This window comes from Herpailurus yagouaroundi, unplaced genomic scaffold, assembly GCF_014898765.1.
Source record: "Herpailurus yagouaroundi ecotype Mexico unplaced genomic scaffold, PumYag 162449, whole genome shotgun sequence".
Classification (NCBI taxonomy): domain Eukaryota; kingdom Metazoa; phylum Chordata; class Mammalia; order Carnivora; family Felidae; genus Herpailurus; species Herpailurus yagouaroundi.
This window is the reverse complement of record NW_024423177.1, coordinates 37,576-57,427: the sequence shown is the minus strand read 5'-3', so window position 1 is coordinate 57,427 and position 19,852 is coordinate 37,576. Positions and strand designations below refer to the sequence as shown.

Below are 19,852 nucleotides of genomic sequence, written 5' to 3'. Positions count from 1 at the left end.
AAGTTTCATTTAAAATGTCTTAAAATTAAAGTTAAAAAATAGCATGTGTACACAATATTTAAGATGCAACTTAATCATAAAAGGGTGAACCTTTGTGGGAATGATTTGCAAACAATAATGGTGCCAATTACAAAATAAAAGAGATGTTAAGGGAAATGGCAGATAATAGCTTATACGATTATCTTTTTAAAAAACACATGAAATTCTACATAAAATAAAATTCTTCTTTAACTCAAGAGCAACAGTGCTTAAATTGAATATGTATTTCTTTTTTACAGAAGATTCACATTATAACCATAAAACATTTTATGGCACTGCTTTATATCCAGCTTATTTTGTCCTCAAAAACATTACTATGTAATATTTATAAAACATTTAATTCCCTCTTCATTACCTCTTTAAAACCTCTGCAGAAAATCTGTGATGTTATCTTCTTAACAAGGCAAAATCAAGGAAGAAGACTTTGTATATTCATTATTTCTAGAGTAACAAAAATATCTTTACCTTCCAGGAGACTTTCCACCAAATCCCAGACTCTGGCAAGTTATAATAATGCAATTAGGAAAGGAAATTTTATAGGAGAAACTAATTAAATAAGTGATAGGAAAGCCTAATACTATTTTAAAAATTTCAGCTATAAATGAAGGAAGATGGTGCCTACTTTTTTTTAAGACAATATGATATGATGTGTTGGACTTGCTCTTGCTATAAAGTGGTTTTTAAACTAAAAATTCAACATATAGCCTAGGTTCTTTCAAACACATGACCAAGCAAATAAAATAAATAGAAACCTGTAAAAGTGTATAGGTCCTACAGCAAAAATGTCATGAATCAACTATCTTGAAAAAAATAAATAAGAGGGTTGATATTGACATAGGTTCAAATAATTAAAAACAGAATAACCAGCTCTCTATGTTTTAAACTATTGTTTCAAATTGATTATATCCCACAATACAACCCTCAACCCCAAGAGGATTTCCTCTAGACTGAATTTTTATTCATTATATAAGACTGTTTTATGGGATTTTTTTCCTTTTATTTATTTTTACAGTTTTATGCACTCCATCATGTTATGCTTATGCTTGGGATTTCTTTATTCACATAAATCAGAAAATTATATTGTGATCAGAATTATTCATGTGTATCTTCTGATACAGGAACTACTCTACCCTAAATTTAAATGAGTTTCATCTTCAGGAGAGTGCTCATGACATCTTATATGTACTACTTCAAAAATTACTGACCAAATATGATAGACCTTCTTAACTTTGTTGAAGCACTTTGCATTTCTTCACTGGAATTTTTATTTTCTCCTTATCTTCTTTAATGATAGAATAAAAAAAAACTCATAAAATTTAAAACTGCATGTTTTTGAGGAATGAAAACAAACAGAAATTTGATTTTTAATGACAAATGACATCATTTTGGAAGCAAGTATTTAAAATCATTTAATAGGACTAATATATGTTTCAACACCTTTTTCTTTTTGAAACACTTAATTTCTATGCCCTCAGTTAATTTCATACTGTTTTATCAAAAAACAATTTTTAAAAGAAATCAGAAAGGGTTCCCTTAACATACCAAAAGACTCTTTGTTACTGTACTTTGAAAGAATGATACCTCTTTTAAATGAGGTTTCCTTTCATGCCACCTACTCCTCCATCTCACCTAGGGTTTTAAATAAATTTCTTCATCTCAACAAAAGAAACAAAAGGTTAAAATTAACAGTCTCTGCACCCTCAGGAATAGCCACTGTGCAACATCAGCTGAGATTCCTGATTAGCATTATGTCTGATACAAAAAAAAAGTACCAAATCAAAACAAAGAAACAAAGAAGAAAACAAAACAAAAAACAAAATCTACCTAGGCCATCTTTTCACTTTTCTTTATTTCATAAGAGAGAAGCATTTAACACATTCATTTTGATAAATGGTAAGGAAGTGCTAATGAAGCTCTTGTCAATAAACAAGTGTTGGTCTTAACATTATTACTAATAAATTTCAGCTTTTATAATATGTAACAACTTAGTAATTTTGCTGTTTTATGAGATAAAGTAATAATCTTAGTATTAAGTGTTTAAATCAAATTGTTTTTGTGGCCTCTATATACAGAGCATTGTGTCAAGTGCTCTTGTCAAGAGAAAATTGTTTCTTGTGTTCAAAATCCAGGTTTTGAACTCTTAATTACATCTCAATCCAGAAAATAACCATGTGTGGCAGGTTAGTAAGAGAATGAAATGTTTCTGAACTACAGTTTCCACTAAATGAGATTTTAAGAAAGCCCTATACTGTGATTTTTCCCCCATTATATCTGTGATGAGAAAATGATGAAGATGGAACCTTAATGCCCTGAAGACAAAGTCTCAGCATCCCATTTACCTGACAAGATTTTCATTGTCTCCAGTTCCCTTGCAAGTTGCACATTCAGTTCGCAAATCTTCAGCCTTAGGCTTCTTTTGTAACACAGACTGCCTTTGCCTTCTCTCTCTAGGAATTCTTTCCTGCCATACAAGGGAAAACAAAAGAAAACAAAACATAAAACAAAATCTGGATATGAGGAAAAAAGAAATAATTTAAGCAAGAAAGTTTTTCAAAGTTTAGACTGTGTAAAAAATGCTTAACTTATTCCAACCTCATGTTTTTCTTCCTCAGGAATGAAGCTTCGCTTTCGTCCTCTGGTTCTCTAAGAAAAAAAAGATGCCACAGAAATATCTAATGTTTAATTAATAATAATAAAAAATACTCTCTGTTAAATGTTACTGCTTAAGTTAAGGACTTGGAAAATTAGTATTTCTAATTAATACTGTATTCCTCTAGCAATATTTTGTTAACAATTTATCTATGAGAGATAAAAACATAACAAATGTACTTTACAAGTTCTTTACTTTTAAATTACACAACTTTCTGATAGGAAAAATAAGTTCTCCAAAATCAGAATGATTTTTTTCAACACTTTATACATGTCACACAATTATGATTTATCTAGAGCATTTCAATTTTCGTAACTTATATGCTTCTATAGCTGAAATGCTACACCTGGACTCCTCCTACTTCTAGTATTCTCATGTGTGTACATACATGTTTGTATAATATAAAGAATTTCTGGGGCGCCTGGGTGGCGCAGTCGGTTAAGCCTCCGACTTCAGCCAGGTCACGATCTCGCGGTCCGTGAGTTGAAGCCCCGCGTCAGCCTCTGGGCTGATGGCTCAGAGCCTGGAGCCTGTTTCGGATTCTGTGCCTCCCTCTCTCTCTGCCCCTCCCCCGTTCATGCTCTGTCTCTCTGTCCCAAAAATAAATAAACGTTCAAAAAAAAGAAAATTAAAAAAAAAAAAAGAATTTCTAACTGTCATAAAAAAAGTGGGAGTAAAAGATCTCAGATGTCCCCAAATCCTAGGTGAAATTAAACATGGTATAAATTACTTACTTTAAACGAATTTAGTTGAAAGTTTACATCAATTATTTCACAACATATTTACTATTACAAAGATGACCTCTACATGTTCAAAAATAATATATGGGGTGCCTGGGTGGCTCAGTCGGTTAAGTGTCTGACTTTGGCTCAGGTCATGAGTTCAAGCCCATTATCGGGCTCTGTGCCACCAGCTCAGCGCCTGGAGCCTGCTTCAGATTCTGTCTGTCTCTCTGTTCCTTCCCTGCTCACACTCTCTCTCAAAAATAAACATTAAAAAATTTTTTAATAAAAAAAGTAATATAAATACAATGGTATTTGCGGCCAATATGTTAAAAATCTTTATCCACATAGGACAGCCTCCTGTAGATGTGTAATCCATATGTTCAGACCACGGCTCTTTAGAAAGATTAAAAGAGAATGGAGGCACCATTCACACAAATTATTTTGCCTGACTGTTGAGATCAAGGAACATTCCCAAATTAGAACAGGTACCAATAATTCTAAACAGAAATGATGTCCAATACATTGATGTCTTCCTAAATTACTCTCATTTCAATTCTTCATAATACTGAGTCCACTGTCATTTAATAACATTGCCAATTGATACTGTTTAATCTACCCCTAGATAACCAAGCGTTGACTAAATTAGTCATTCAAAGGAAGTAAATTTATAAACTATATGTACTGCTAATCAGGATGTTCTAATTACATTATGGAATAAGTTAGAAAAAGACTATATCCAGGAAAAGGCTTTAAATGCAGTCCCTACACATTAAGGAGGGCACTTGCTGCCATGAACACTGGGTGTTGTATGTAAGTGATGAATCATTAAATTCTATTCTGAATTCTATTCTGAAACTAGTATTAGGCTATATGTTAACCGACTTGGATTTAAATAAAATTTAAAAAAAAAGAAAAAGGAAAACACACACAAAAATAAAGATATTTTCTCCACACATATACACAAAAAAAGAAAAAAATCTTTGAAGTTACTGACTGAATTTACTGCCAGAGTCAATGAATTATTCACCTTTGTAACTCTGGTACACAGGAAGCAAAGTATCTGGTACTAAGTAAGCACTAAATAAACAGTGGTTGAATAACGCATGGATAAAAAAATTTAAGATAGATAAAATAATTAAGAGTAGGACCTACATATAATCATTCTTACTTCCAAAAAACAGTACTGAGCCTTGCTCCTCAAAATATCAGTCATGGCCCATAAATTCTGGCATCCCCTGGGAGCTTGCCAGAAATGTCGAAGTTCATGCTCACTTCGACATACTGAATTAGAGTCTGCCCTTTAACAAGATCCGCAAGCAAATTATACACACATTAAAGTTTGAGAACATCAGTATGAAGAGTCCTTAATACTGACACTTATCCAGGTTTCACCTATAACCTTGAAGCTAGCTCTTTACATATTCATCTTTCCTTTCTGTGACATTCCTGTTCTTTATGCTTTAATTTCTGTCCTCTGACACAATTCATCACAAAACTGGTAAAAGCCTTGTCCTATTCATCTTTCTTGACTTAATTAAAAATAATACAACATGTACTACATTAAAGCTCAATAAATTTGTTTTAATCAAATAAGTGGGTAGATTGAAACTCATAATTATACTAGATAATACAAATGATAAAACAACTGACAAAAAGGATAAATTACTGTTCCCTTCTCTACTGATCTATTTTTAATTTGCATAATTTATGCAATAAGGTCATTTCAATAAGGTGATCCAAATAACCAATATCAAAGGGGAAATATTGAAATTACTCATGAGTCCCATAACATCTAAGAATCCCCAAAAGGCCTTCACACATTCCCCTATTTTTCTTCATTCAACCCATCTTTAGGTAATGAAGTAGCAATTCAGTTTGTTTCTTTATCTAGTAGTAAACTGCTACCAGTAATTGGGGTTCTTTTTTGCATAGAAGTCAACTACGACCAGGTTTTTAAATTATCTAACCATTGAATTAATTTTTGAAATATATATGTGAATGTCCTAAGTTCATGTTTGCAATTCTTTTGAAGATATACAATAATTTAACATTTCTGATTAATACTTTAAATCCTTAAACCTCTCATATGATTGCATCAATTGCAAGTTTTTCATACCCACACTGTAATTAATATCATAAGGCATAAAGCCAAGAGGTGATACCATCACACAATGGCATAGTTGTATTTCTCAATAAATTTCTTATTTAACCATGTATATGTCTTATGAAAGTGCTATTTTTTTCAAGTTTATTTAATTGTTTTGAGAGAGAGAGAGAGAGAGCATCAGAGAGAGGGAGAGACAGAATCCCAAGCAGGCTCTGAACTTCCAGCGCAGCGCCCGATGCAGGGCTGGATTCCACGAACCATGAGATCACGACCTAAGCAGGAATCAAGAGTCAGATTCCAACCAGGCTATTTTTTTAAAGTGCTATTTTTTAAAATGTTTATTTACTTATTTCTGACGGGGGGGGGCAGAGAAAGAAAGAGAGAGGGAGTGCGCACATGCACACGTGTGCATAAGTGGGGGGTGGGCATAGAGAGAGAGAGGGAAACACAGAATCCAAAGCAGGATCCATGTTCCAAGCTGTTAGCACAGAGCCAGACGAGGGGCTAGAACTCAGGAACAATGAGATCATGACCTGAGTTGAAGTCAAATGCTTAATGGACTGAGACACCCAGGCACTGCAAAGTGCTATTTTTAAAATGAATATATTTATAATTACCCAAAAGAGTCATTTTAAATTAAGTATAGTTATTACCAAATGGTAATCTTTGATGTATTTCTGTGGTAATTTTAAATAACAAAACACAAGTAACATAAACAATTTCCAGCCAGAAAAAAAAAGAGGTGTTATAAACAAGATGAAATTATAGCATCTTAGAGCTCTGAAAAAGCAGTCCAAAGAAGTGACTTGATGATTACACAGCTGATAACTGACAGAGGCAAACTTTAAACTCAGGTAGCTCAACACTTAATTCAGTAATTTTTGTTGCATGGCAATCCAAGGTTAATAGTATAATCCCAAGTAGAAATGAGTAAAATTATTACAAGAAAGCAAATCTATTATTTCCACTTGAATACTTAAATAAATTATAACAGTGTGATGCCTAAAGGAAAAATTCTTGTATTTTGAAACAAGTAGAAACTTCCTTCCAATTAAGAGGAGACTTCAATACCTTAAAATGACACTATAATCTACCCAACTTGGCATTCTATACAGTACAATGACTAATAGAATCCAGTACCAAAGTAAAGTACAGCAATCTTCTTTTTTTGGCATTTATCACACCAGTAATATTAAAAAAAAAATTAATCCAAACACAGTTTTTTGCAATACCAAGTCCTCCAACTAGGGAAATACTGGAAATTGTTGTTTGCCCCCTAGGTTTTTTTTTTTAGTATTTATTTATTTTGAGGGAGATAACGCATGCATGTACACATGGGATAGGAGCAGATAGAGAGGGAAAGAGTTTTCTTTTCCTAGTTTTATTGAAGTGGCAGCCACTGTAATAATGACAATTCATAACTGCCTACAATCGCAACAGGTAAGATATCTTAAACATGGTGTCCCTGAAAGAATCAGAAAATGTAAGGGTAAGAGTTAAAAAGGGAGAAATGATGCAAAAAGGAATAACAAAAACATGTTTAACTCATGCAACAAATTTCAATTATCCAAAAGCTTGCTCTATCTTAGATATATAGAAATATTCATAACTGGGTGGTCATTTCATGATATATATACATTGAGGCTGATGTTATTTTAGAAGCATAATAATAATAATAATAATAATAATGCAGGGTGAAAACAGCATGTGAAAGAAGGAAGAATTTTATTTAACAAGTATATGCTTTAGAACTTAACACAGATACATTATCTAGAATTCCCAATGACAGAGGTTCAATTGCAAATATTTCTTTCTTTGAACCTCACTCCAAATCTTGACATATTTCTGGTTTTTTTCTGTGTTGTTATTTTGTAAGAATTTTATTATTGCCTAGGGAACAATGACAATCTGAGTTGCATAGATCACATCTACCTAGCTCTTTATCTGCCTCTGGTACATTTTTTCTTTTTTTTTTTTTAATGTTTATTAATTTTGAGAGAGAGAGAGAGAGAGACAGCGCATAAGCGGGGGAGGAGCAGAGGGAGAGGGAGACACAGAATCTGAAACAGGCTCCAGGCTCTGAGCTGTCAGCACAGAGACTTCGCGGGGCTCAAACTCACAAACCGTGAGATCATGACCTGAGCTGAAGCTGGACGCTCAACTGACTGAGCCACCCAGGCGCCCCAGTACATTGAAAACAGAAGGTGATAAACTATCCACAAAGAGAGTGTGCCATGGTATTACAGACAATGTATCTAAGTTAAAAAGGAATAAAGTATTTTTACCTAGCAAGCATCCTTTTAATAGTTTATTCATCCGAAAGATATAATTAAATGTTTCAGTAATTTCACTAACATTTGGACTAGAAAACATGCAATGAATTTTAATTAATTCTTGAGCACTGGGGTTATTTTAATTTACAATGAAGCTAGATTCATGATGATTTTCACAAGGTTAGAATGATTCATTTGACAAATGAACTAAATTTCAAACTAACAGACAGTACCTCAACATCTTTGATATCACTAAGATGGGTTTCACATATTCATTTGTGTGTTTTCTCTAAATTTAACATGTATCTTTTTTTCACAATTAATAAACTAGCTATATGTGGTTAGAAGAAACATAAGGAATGCCTCCTTGTGTAATTTCTACATAAAAAGAGAAAATGGTTATTCGTGAACAAAATTCTAAATTCAATGTTAATTAGGACAATCAGGTCCTTGAAAACCTGTTAAGCTAAAATTCGGATTTATGCTGAGGAATCAATGCCAGCAACTGTGTGGCAGTTGTACAAAATCATTCAATATAATTTTTTTAATTTTTCAAAATAAATTTATGTAACATAAAATTCCTTAAAAAATAAGTATATGTTTTCCAGTCATAAAACAATATATTGGAAACAATTACTTAGTAAAGCTCATATGATATTCAAAATAAAATAAAAACTATATATGTATCAACAAGCACCATCTGTTTCTACTGGCTACTGGCACATAACAGATGGAATGGTGATCACCAAAACTGAGTTTTCCCCCTTCTTGTCAGTTGGCTATGGAGTTTATTTTTATCTAATTTAATTTTAACGGGGTTAGGAAAATATGTAGAATGAAACTATGACTGATTTTTCTTAACACTATAAATTAAAATAACCACACGCCTAATTAAAAGTAGAAAAAAAATACATTGTACAAATTAATAAATAAGGATCTATAAAATCCTTCTCATGAATGGTGGTATATTCAAAATAAGTAAACTCCTGAAGCTCTGACTATTCTTTGTTGTTATTCTACATTCCAGGAAGTAAATAAAAATTACAGCTTTCCAACAGGCAAAAAAAAAGCACAGCATGAGTCTTTGGGCTCTGAATAGATTATCTGAGCTAAGGATACCCATAGTAGATCCCTTCCAAGTAAGCCAAAGTGAGTTACATACAGTTCAGTTCACCACAAAAATTTCTGCCAGGGTTTTTTCTAAGGATCTTTAACAAACAGAGGCTATACAATCTGTTTAGTACTTCAGAGGTCACTTTAAGTCTAATAAGAGACTCAATCTCTGATATCTAAAGCCTCAATACATAACCCTTTATTTCCAGAACTGTGATAATTTAATTTAAAAAGTATAAAGATGACAAGTAAGTTAAGACACAATGCACAGTAATCTTTAGTCATTTCAATAGGGCTGAGTCCACATGTTTCTGTTTCCACTTAAATTAGCGTCAAGAATTACACATACACACACACACACACACACACACACACACACACACACACACAGATATGAACACACACAAAAAAAACCATATTCTGGTTTTTCAAATTCTTAGGATATAGGTTCTAACGTTGTTAAATAGGCTACTATTTTGCATGTGTAAAATTAGTTTAAAAACAAATGTAATGAAAGAACACTCTAGGATACTTGATTATCTCTCGAATGAAGAATGCCACTTGAAACAGGCTATTGACTTCAGACTTTAAGTTAGATGGAAAACAGTTTAACCAGGTGCTTAAGTTTTTTTTTTTTTTTCAAAATAATGATCTATAACAAAAGGTGCCCCCTGAAAAACAATATGCTTTTAGTCAAAGTTGCTAAAAAGTACTTGGGACTTTTTAATGCATTTATTTTCCAAAAAAGGAGATCTATAAAACAAAATAAAATGTATGAGATAGGAAAAAAGATGAGACAACTTCAAAGAGAGTAGAAAATGATGCATGTGTGTAAAAGACTATGAGAAGATAGGTCCCAATAAGTCCTTTGGCACTTGTATAAAAAGATGAAAAGTCACTAGATAACATAAAGTATAGAGAAAATGAAAAGAAAATCTGAACGCTTTCAAGTTACATTAAAGTTATAAGAAAATACGCCAAAAAAGTACAAACATCAATTTTAAACGAACTTCAAAAGGGACATAGGTAAGCTAATTTATATTTTCTTCAAAAGCAATTACCTTGCCTAAAAGCAAATGAAAAGTTTCCACATAAAAAAATAATGCAGAGAAAATGTCTACATAACAAGGTACTTACACAAAAGTAGCCCAGGCAGCCTTTGAGTAATTACATAGTTTCACCAATGAAATACAATTAATATATAAGGAGAATCGGACTAATTCCCTTCTAACCAATAAAGGACTAGAAAAAAAAAGACTCTTCCAAAGTACACTAGCTTCAGGTGCATAGCTATTTTGAAAGATGGAAAAAACTCATTTGTGAAACACTCTGTAAGTACCCGGTGTGAACCAAACCCTGCAGAAGTAGATAATAGACCTAAAGTGGTTGCCAGGACAGCTCCTATTCTCTTGGGATTTCAGGTCCTCTAGTCTACAGATCTTGCTCAGATCTTTCAAAATCTCAACTATAATCAAAATTGTTCCTGAATTTAGAGTAAGTACTTTTTAATACAGTTAATATAATATAAAACTCTACATTCACCTTAAAGATGGGTATAGGAAAAAAAAAAAAAAAAAGATGGGTTAAAAAAATGCCTAACAACAAAAAATTCTCAAAAAAAAAAAAATGTAACTGGCAACTCTCAGGCAGGAATGGAAAAGGAAAGAATTCATTCAGACTGGCAAAGGATGAAAAATATCAAGGATGGTAGCAAAAGCATTACTAAAATGATTAAATATAGTATCCAACTAAGATACTGGAATTTTAAGTGAAGGCAAGAGGTATGTGGGTAACTAGGACACTGTATAATTGTGACAAAAAAAATGGCTATTGGACTAGGAATGTTAAAAAGCACCCATGACATAGTGAGGTCAAAGGAATTAGGATTTAATCATGATTATTTCACATACATCTTAAAATTAAAATCCAGTATTATTTCATATAATCCCATCTCTGTACCCATTTGGAAAACTCTTCACAAATATCCCCGATAGTCATATAGCTTCAATTATAGCCAAGAACAAGGAAGCACGTTTTCATAGTAAGACAATTCTAATTGTTATTGGTACCAGTTTTACTGTCTGAACTTATCCTAGCATTCAAGTAACAAAAGTTTAAATATTTAAAAATAAGTTGCCAGATCTCTATTATATAAAGGGTCTCTGTCCATTTATTAAATTAATAACATAAAAACAAACTTAATTACAATTGTAATAAGGACAGCAAAAGAAAACAGTGCTATGGGAATAATCTTCAATTATTCCTCAGAGTATCCTTCTGGATGGAATATGACTATAATATCACATTGGATTTTGCTTTCTTAGCTCATATGAACTAAAATTAGGGATGAGGGCAATAATAGATTATTTAAAGCTGTACAACAGATGTAATCTCAGTCATTTTTCATTTGCTTAAGAGTCCAACTAGAAACATCATTTTAGCCATGTTACATAGCACAGATAAAAGAGAGGGAAAAGGTGCTGTACCATTCTTTTCTTTTTAAAATATCATCAGTGTCATTAGCCAGCAAAGAATGCAGATCAAAACCATGAGATACCACTTCACGCCCACTAGGATGACTATATAAGGACACAAATAAATGTTGTTAAGTATGTTAAAAAAAAAAAAAAAAAAAAAAACTAGGGTCCTCATACACTGCTGGTGAGAATAGAAAACAGTATGGCCAGTTTAAAAGCAGTTTCTCAAATGTTCAAATCAGAGTTATCCTAGGACCCAGCAATTCCACTCCTAGCAATACAACTAAGATAAGTGAAAACTCATGTTCACAACAAGGCCTGTATATGAATATTCATAGCAGTATGATTTATAACAGCCAAAAAGTGAAAAACAAAACAAACCCACATATATCCATCAAGTAACAGATGAATAGATAAATTTAAAAATCCAGTATACCCATATAATGGAATATTACACAAAAAAAAGAAAGAAATGAAGTATCATACATACCATAACATGAATAAGTCCTAAAATATTATGGTAGGTGAAAAAAATGCCGTCATAAAACACCACATATTATTCCCTTTATAAGGAATGTCCAAAATAGGTAAATATACAGTGAAAGAAAGTAGATTAGGAATTGCCCAGGGCGTGTGGCTAGGAGAATGGAGAATAGAGTCACTGGTAATGGGTATAGGAATTTTGGTGGGAATGGGGGTGCGGGGAGGAGCAGAGCAATAAAAACGTTCTAAAATTAGGGGCACCTGGGTGGCTCAGTCGGTTCAGTGTCGGACTTCAGCGCAGGTCATGATCTCACAGTTCACAAGTTCGAGCCCCGCGTCGGGCTCTGTGCTGACAGCTCAGAGCCTGGAGCCTGCTTTGGATTCTGTGTCTCCCTCTCTCTCTGCCCCTCCCCAGCTTGCTCTCTCAATCTCTCTCTCTCTCTCTCTCTCTCTCTCTCTCAAAAATAAATATAAACATTAAAAAAAAAGTTCTAAAATTAATTTTGGTAATGGCTGGACAATTCCATGAATTTACCAAAAACCACTAAATTATACAACATTAAATGAATGAATTGTATGGTATGTGAATTATATCTCAATAAAAGTTATAAAAAAATCAGCCATAAGTTGATCATTTTTAATTGTAGCAAACTTTAAATAATAATGAACCAATTTTCCATTACTGCTTAAATGATTTTATATTTAACTTACATCTAAATAAAGCAAAAATGCCTTTCAAAATCATTTCAATATCCATCAATGTTGAAAAAACTAATTAAGCACTACAAAATTCATCTACTGACTCTACATCATTTACTCCTTTTAAGTACTTATGTGATTTAGACTGGGATCACATGGATAACACTGGTTAATCTTCCTATCTCCAGATCCATAACTAAATTTAATCATACCTGCAAAGTTCCTTTGCTATGTAAGGGAACATATTTACAAGGTCTGAGGATTAGGACGTGGACATTTTTGGAGGGCCATTATTCCACTTACCACACTAGAAATCAAATGTATACACAAACACATTTATTAAAGCTATCATCCTATAGATGGAGATAAGGCATTAACAATGACTATTTGAAAAAAATACAAGTAACACTTAAAAAACAAAGTCCTGAAGTAAGTAACAATCACACAAACTATATAGTTAAGAGATAAAATGTTACTTTGGTTTAAAATTCAGCAACATAAAGGTATAAGGGATTTCACTCCCTCCCTATGCTGTTAAGAGATTACTCCTCTCCTACCAGACACAGGGGGCATATTCTCTGGAGAAAAAAAAAACTAAACAGACTCTGGACAATGGATTATCAGGCACAGAGAAGCGAACAGTGAGACAGCAAAACAGAAACCAGAAGGTTTAAATGGAATTCTGTTTCTGAACTGTGAGACCTTTAGCCCTTTTTTCCTTACCTGTCCAGGAGTCTGGCAGTTAAAATTATACCTACCAGTTAAGAGATAAGAGAATAGTTCTACTGAACTGATGTAGAAAACATCTACAGATACTGACATTTAAGGTGTTCTCAAAGAATACGTCCCCAGATCATAAAATCACAGCTATAGGGAAAACGGCTTAAACTTAATTACTATATATATATATACATATGGACATCAAAGGATCCCCAGGCATCTGAAAGCTTCAACATGAAAGAGACAAACACAAACAGAAATAAGGATCCCAGAGGAAACAAAGACAATGAAGGATACAAAAGAAAACTGAAAAGTAATTACAATAAATATTCCTAAAGAGATAAAAGAAGTTTTTGCCATCATGAAATAAGAACATCTGTTATTAAAAGAAAAAGGAACAATGGAGGTACATTACACATCCCAAATCAGAAATTTAGCAAAACAGTTGGAATATAAAGTTGAGAAAATCTCCCAGAAATTTAAAAGAAAAGAAGAAAGAAATGAATATTATGATTAAAAAAAAAAAAATCAGAGATCCAATCTAGGAGCACTAAAATACAATTAGTGGAAGTTCCAGAAAAAGAAAATAGAAAAAGAGAAGGATAAAAATTACCAAAGAAATAATAAAAATTCATTTCTCAGAACTAAAATACATGAGTATTTTAAACAGAAAGGGTTCAGTGAGCTCCCAGAAATGAATAAAAATATACCATACCAAACAAGATACTGAATCATACCACTGAATACAATGGAAAAAGATAAAAAAGCCGTAGAGATACAAGACAGGGGGGAAAAAAAGAGTTACAAAAGCAGAAAGCAATACTTATAGCCAGGAGTCAGTCAAGTGATACCTTTAAAAAAAAAAAAAAATGTAGGGGTGCCTGCATGGCTCAGTCGGTTAAGCGTCCGACTCCAGCTCAGGTCGCGATCTCGCGGTCTGTGAGTTCAAGCCCCGCGTCGGGCTCTGGGCTGATGGCTCAGAGCCTGGAGCCTGCTTCCGATTCTGTGTCTCCCTCTCTCTCTGCCCCTCCCCCGTTCATGCTCTGTCTCTCTCTGTCCCAAAAATAAATAAAAAACGTTGAAAAATAAATTAAAAAAAAAAAAAGAAGAGAAATGAAGTTTCCTAAAAAAAAATCTGTACCTATTTATCTAAAAAAATAAAATAGTGGATATATTAACATTTTTGCTGAAAATGTGCAACACTCATTAATAATTAATAATCTTAAGTGATAAATGAATCTGTATTAAAACTAAATTATTAGGATTTGATCTAATTAACTTCTCTAAAATTTTGTCCAGTTCATAATGCAAGAGGCTTTTGCTATCAAATTGGCTATTATAAAAACATGTTGTGGGGTGTCTGGTTGGCTCAGTCATTGACCATCGAACTCTTGATTTCAGCTCAGGTCATGATCTCATGATCTCACAGTTCATGGGATCAAGCCCCATGTCACCGTGGAACCCACTTGGGATTCTCTCTCTCCCTCCCTCCCCTCTGCTCCTTCCCGCCTCACACTCATGCTCTCTCTCTCAAAATAAATAAACATGTAAAAAACAAAAACAAAACCTATTGTAAGAAAGACAGCTATAGGTATAATGATACCTAAATTTTTACACTAAATTCCCTGTATTCCCTAGTTAAATTACATTTATTTCAGGGCCACCTTTTTATCAGTATACCTCCTTGACGTAATAGACCATGTCTTCATTTTGGTGTTCTACTCAGGATTTGTTGGCAAGTGCCTTACATTATTAGTTGCTCAAGAGATACATGTTGAAAAAAAATTAACCTGGTCATTGTTCATTAGTAGGACTAGGAACCACAAATAAAGACTAGAGAGTATGGAAAGACCTGGATTCCCACACAGCCAATTTTTATTGCTTAAGACGGAGAACTATTAAACTCTGAAGTAAATATGACTAAAGCACTCACAAAAAAAGATAACTGCTTATAGTTTTGACTATTACAAAGGAAATACAACATAAATTTGAGTTCCTATATATTATAAGCGAAAGTTTATCTTGAAATACTGTCTTCTCTTTACTGGACTCTGAAGGTTTACGAAAGAGGACAACATAGCTAAAGATCAAATAACTGAGGTTAGAGATTGTGTTGCATGCATCAGAAGTTACAATCTATCCTCTAAACGATAAGAGATAAAGCTGAAAATGAACAAATCAAAGTAGATGAAAAAACTACAGAATTACTGGGATCTCAAAGGTGTGAAAAACAAAACAATTAACTCTTAAAACTAGAATACTATAAAATCATAAAACACACTATATGATACTAGATAGTGAATGAATCACAGATCAGTAAAACAGCAACTACAAGGTCAATAGGATTACAAAGTTGTTTTGGCTCAATGACAAACAACCTTGAAAGGCAGAAGAAAGAAGATATTACCTGAAACTAGTGGAAAGGGGGTACTGTAATAAAAATTCATAGTTGAAAGATTAAAACCACATAACATTTAAGAAATTCAATTTTTTTTTTTTACCAAATACAAGAATCAAAGAAAAACACTATATGTGAAGTATCAGCATTTTACATGATTAAAATGTACTGATTAAAAGTGGGCTAGGTATATAAATTAATTCACTGTCCTATAAGAAGGTTTTCATGCAGGAGAATAAAAGCATTCTCCCAGTACAAAAGAAGCTAAATTATATTATGAAATGAGATTCCAGTCCCAGAGACTAAATATTTTCATTCCTATAATGAAACATACATAAAAAAATTCCCAATTATTATTACTGGCTATCAATGCAGCAGTGAAAACTACTAGTTTTCTCCAGATTGTATAATTAGACATGTGAAAGTTACTATTTTATTAAGTAATATTACCCTATGTACTGAATATATATATATTAAAAGCATAGGCTCAACCCTAAAAAACTGCATAAAGGCAGACTTCTGAAATAGACATTGGCAACAGATGGTACAAATTGTAGGAATTCTACAGAAAAGAATTGCTTAATGTAATTTAAATAAAAGGAGCTCTCTGCTGAAATCTTTGTGAAAAGCCCTTTACACATTTGTGTAGCTTCTATAAATAGAAGAACAGTGGAAGAAACTCACTGGGTTAACAGAGGCTGACCTAACATCACAAGAAACTTTTTTTAAGGTTCTCTACTTCACCCACATTCCTTCCTTTTAATTAACTAAAAAGAAAAAAAAAAGGGAGAAAAGAGAAAGAAAAAAGGAAAGAAAAAACCTGTGACTAAAAACCTGTGACATAAATGAATGGCAAACATTGTGAGGGCTCAGCTGGACATTCAGCAAGTCAGGGAAGCAGTTAACCCTCTCTCTATTTTAAAACACTGCTGAGTCTGTAAAAAGTCCAGGTTCAACTTCTTTGACCTACACTGAAGTTATCCTTTTGGTATTTACAATTCTTTAAGTCACTGTCTGTAATTATGCTGTTAGTGATTATTTTAATCATCTTATCAAGAACTTACTGCATGCTCTGCACAATGCTCAGAGCTGGAAGAAAACATGAAATATTATCAGTCTTCAAAGAGCAAAGAAAAGGGAGTGAGAGTAAAGAAGTCTGGAAATGTCACTTTTTAGATCACCTAACACTGCCAAGTACTACATTAGGCACTTTTAAAAACTGCAGTTGGTTAGTACGCTAGATTGTCTTTGGTTAATCTGACACACACCTCCATCACCACCACCATCACCTTACTCTGTTTAAGGCTGGAAACCACACTTCCCATAGTCTTCCCCACAACCTTCTATAGTTCCATGTTAGTGACCACAGATTTGAAACATTTAAGTGAAGACCATTTTACTCAGGAGGTCATGGGAGTCAAATGCCTGGCTTTTTCACATGCTGTGCAGCCATATTCCTTTCCATTTGCTCCCAAGTCATAGTCCTGGCAGGCTTTGCAGACTTCCCCACAAATCCTCATTTTTCACCTACCCAACAGTATTCTTAGGGCTAAGATCTTCACTGTCAAAGTCTCTGACCTGGTGTCAGCAACTACCACTGACTCGGAGCTTCAAGATAAATATTTCATTGACAATTTCTCTGATGTTTGACAGAACTCCTCTGACCAGTGGTGACAGATTTCTTGACATCTACAGCCCCAGATATACCAGCAGTGGTATAACCCCCTAATTCCCCACAGAGTGAATTCCATTTTCTTGATCAAACCCTTAGTCACTAAGCTACTGAAATCATGAGAAGCCTGTGATTCTGGCCTTAGGAGAAGTGCCAGGAACAATCCTACCCAGAAAGGCAGCACAATGAGTACTTAAAAATATGGGCTCAGGAGCTGATTCCCGGCTCTATCATTTAGAAGCTGTACGTCCTTCTGCAAGTTACTGACATCTTTGCCTCAGTTTCTCAATTGTAAAATGACAATGACATTAGTAACTACTTTGTTAGTACAGTAATGACAATTAATATAAAATACAAAGTAAATCACAAGTAATGGGTAAATAAAAAAATGCTTTTCAACGCTTCTCATTCTGATTTTCTAAAACCAGATCATTCTTCTTTTACTTATTAATACTTTAATAGTTCCATGTTACTTGAACTATGCCCAGATTACTTTTCCATATGACTCACTGATCACCCTTTCCTTTTTTTGACAGATACACCAAAAGAAATGTCAGAAAATCAAAGTTCAAAATATGTACCCTTGTAATAAAGGCAAATTCAAGGCATGTGAATTAGACTGGGGGAGGGTAATGTTGGGAGGAAAATCAAAGGAGACTTTATAATTTTGAATTTCTTTTAACAAAAAGTATTAACATACTACTTTCACAGCTAAAATTCAATTTAAAAATAATTCTAACATTCAGAGTAAATGTTTAAAAATAATGATACCCTAACAATATAAGATAACATGAAAATATCAATCAGAGAAAATGTCTATGTTTGTATACAAGTATTTTCTGAAAATGTAATATGATTTCATTCTTACACTTAAAAATAGCTCTTTTAACCCATTATTTTTAAACACCAAATCTCTAGTGCTATCATTTTTTTCAAGTAACTTTTCTGGATAATCTTTTAACATCTTTGGATAGAAAAATAAATTAGGAAAGTAACAGTAACACTGGGACTACATACATCTATATCTATATATATATATATATATCTATATATATATATGTTTTAAGTTTATTTATTTATTTTGAGAGAAAGAGAGTACAAGTAGGGGAGGGACAGACAGAGAAAATCCCAAGCAGGCTCTGCACCAGCAGCACAGAGTCCGATGCTGGGCTCAAACTCATGAACCATGAGATCATGACCTGAGCTGAAACCAAGAGGCGGAGACTTAACTGAATGAGCCACGTAGGTGCCCCAAAAAGCATCTGTATCTTATTGGATCTACTGTCTCAAAATATGCTGTATTCGTTCATATTTCTATAAATCTTTATTAAGGAAATCAGAGTAGAATAAAATGAAAAATGACTTTCCTCAGGATCTAAATAATAAAAATATATTAAGCCTTGCCAAAGTGGTCTATTACCCATTGCACTCTCTGGCTATGATAAATGGAAACTTCCTGTCAGCAGTAAAGAATGGATGCCATTCTTCTAATAGCAGCCTTGTTCGGCACAAAGCAGGCAGTGGAGCACAAAAATGAGTCCATGGGCCCATCTCTCTTAACACTCATCAACCAAATGAACAAATCCAAAAGATATCTGTTGCTTAATCAAAAAAGCTAAGATGCAATAAACCAAATGTTTTAGGTGGATTTGGAGTATTAGTTAGGCAAAAAGACCATTGTGTACTTCTCTATCTTCACTGCCAATATCAAAGTATATACTTTTTTTCTACAGCAAGTTTCATAGTATTTACAATTTAGAGGGAAACAAGCAGACCAACACAGAAGAGCAAAATAAACATATACTGGCAGCCAATATATACACATGCTGCCAGTGTACTTAGAGATTTGCTGCTTCTAATTTTTTCTTTTTTTTAATATCAATTTCCTCAAGGTAGAATAACCTTCAAACAGTTTATTAACTTCTATACTATTGCACTGTGATTAAGCACAGTGATGCCAATGCTCATATAAGCTTGGGGGGGGGGGGGTGGAATTCACACTCAGCTCAAAGTGCGAAGAAGTGTTGAATCTCATATTTTTTTAGTTAACTTATTCTTGAGAGATAGAGCATGTGTGCATGTGAGCAAGAGCAGGGGAGGAGCAGAGGGAGAGAGAGAAAATCCTGCACTGATAGTGCAGAGGCTGACAGGGGGCTCAAACTCAGGAACCATGAGTTCATAACCTGAGACAAAATCAAGAGTTGGATGCTTAACTGACACTCCGGTGCCCCCGAATCTCGTATCTAATGTGAATAAGCTCAGGTACACAAATTAGTAATTGGATATATGCCTGCCTTAGAGCACCATATTTCCAATGACACTACCAAAAGCCAAATGTTTGACGACTCCATTTGTACCTCAACTAAACCTCTAAATCTCTTCTACAAACCTTAAAAGAAAAAACACAGGTTCTTAATTCAAACTATCTGAGTTCAAGTCTTATTCTGCTTACTATCTATAAGATCACAGGTAGGTTACTCAAGCTTTCTGTGTCTC

The 19,852-nt window shown here is 33.5% G+C and overlaps 1 protein-coding gene across 1 annotated transcript in view; it reads right to left on the bottom strand.

The window, feature by feature from the left end:
* LOC121026774 (PHD finger protein 14-like) overlaps positions 1-19,852 on the bottom strand; it is a gene marked incomplete at its 5' end in the record, with an annotated part of 55,704 nt that overhangs the window by 1,271 nt on the left and 34,581 nt on the right. Inside the window, 2 exons of the mRNA XM_040469548.1 lie at positions 2,379-2,500; positions 2,632-2,682. Coding sequence (XP_040325482.1) covers positions 2,379-2,500; positions 2,632-2,682 — 173 coding nt within the window. The remainder of the gene's footprint in view (positions 1-2,378; positions 2,501-2,631; positions 2,683-19,852) is intronic.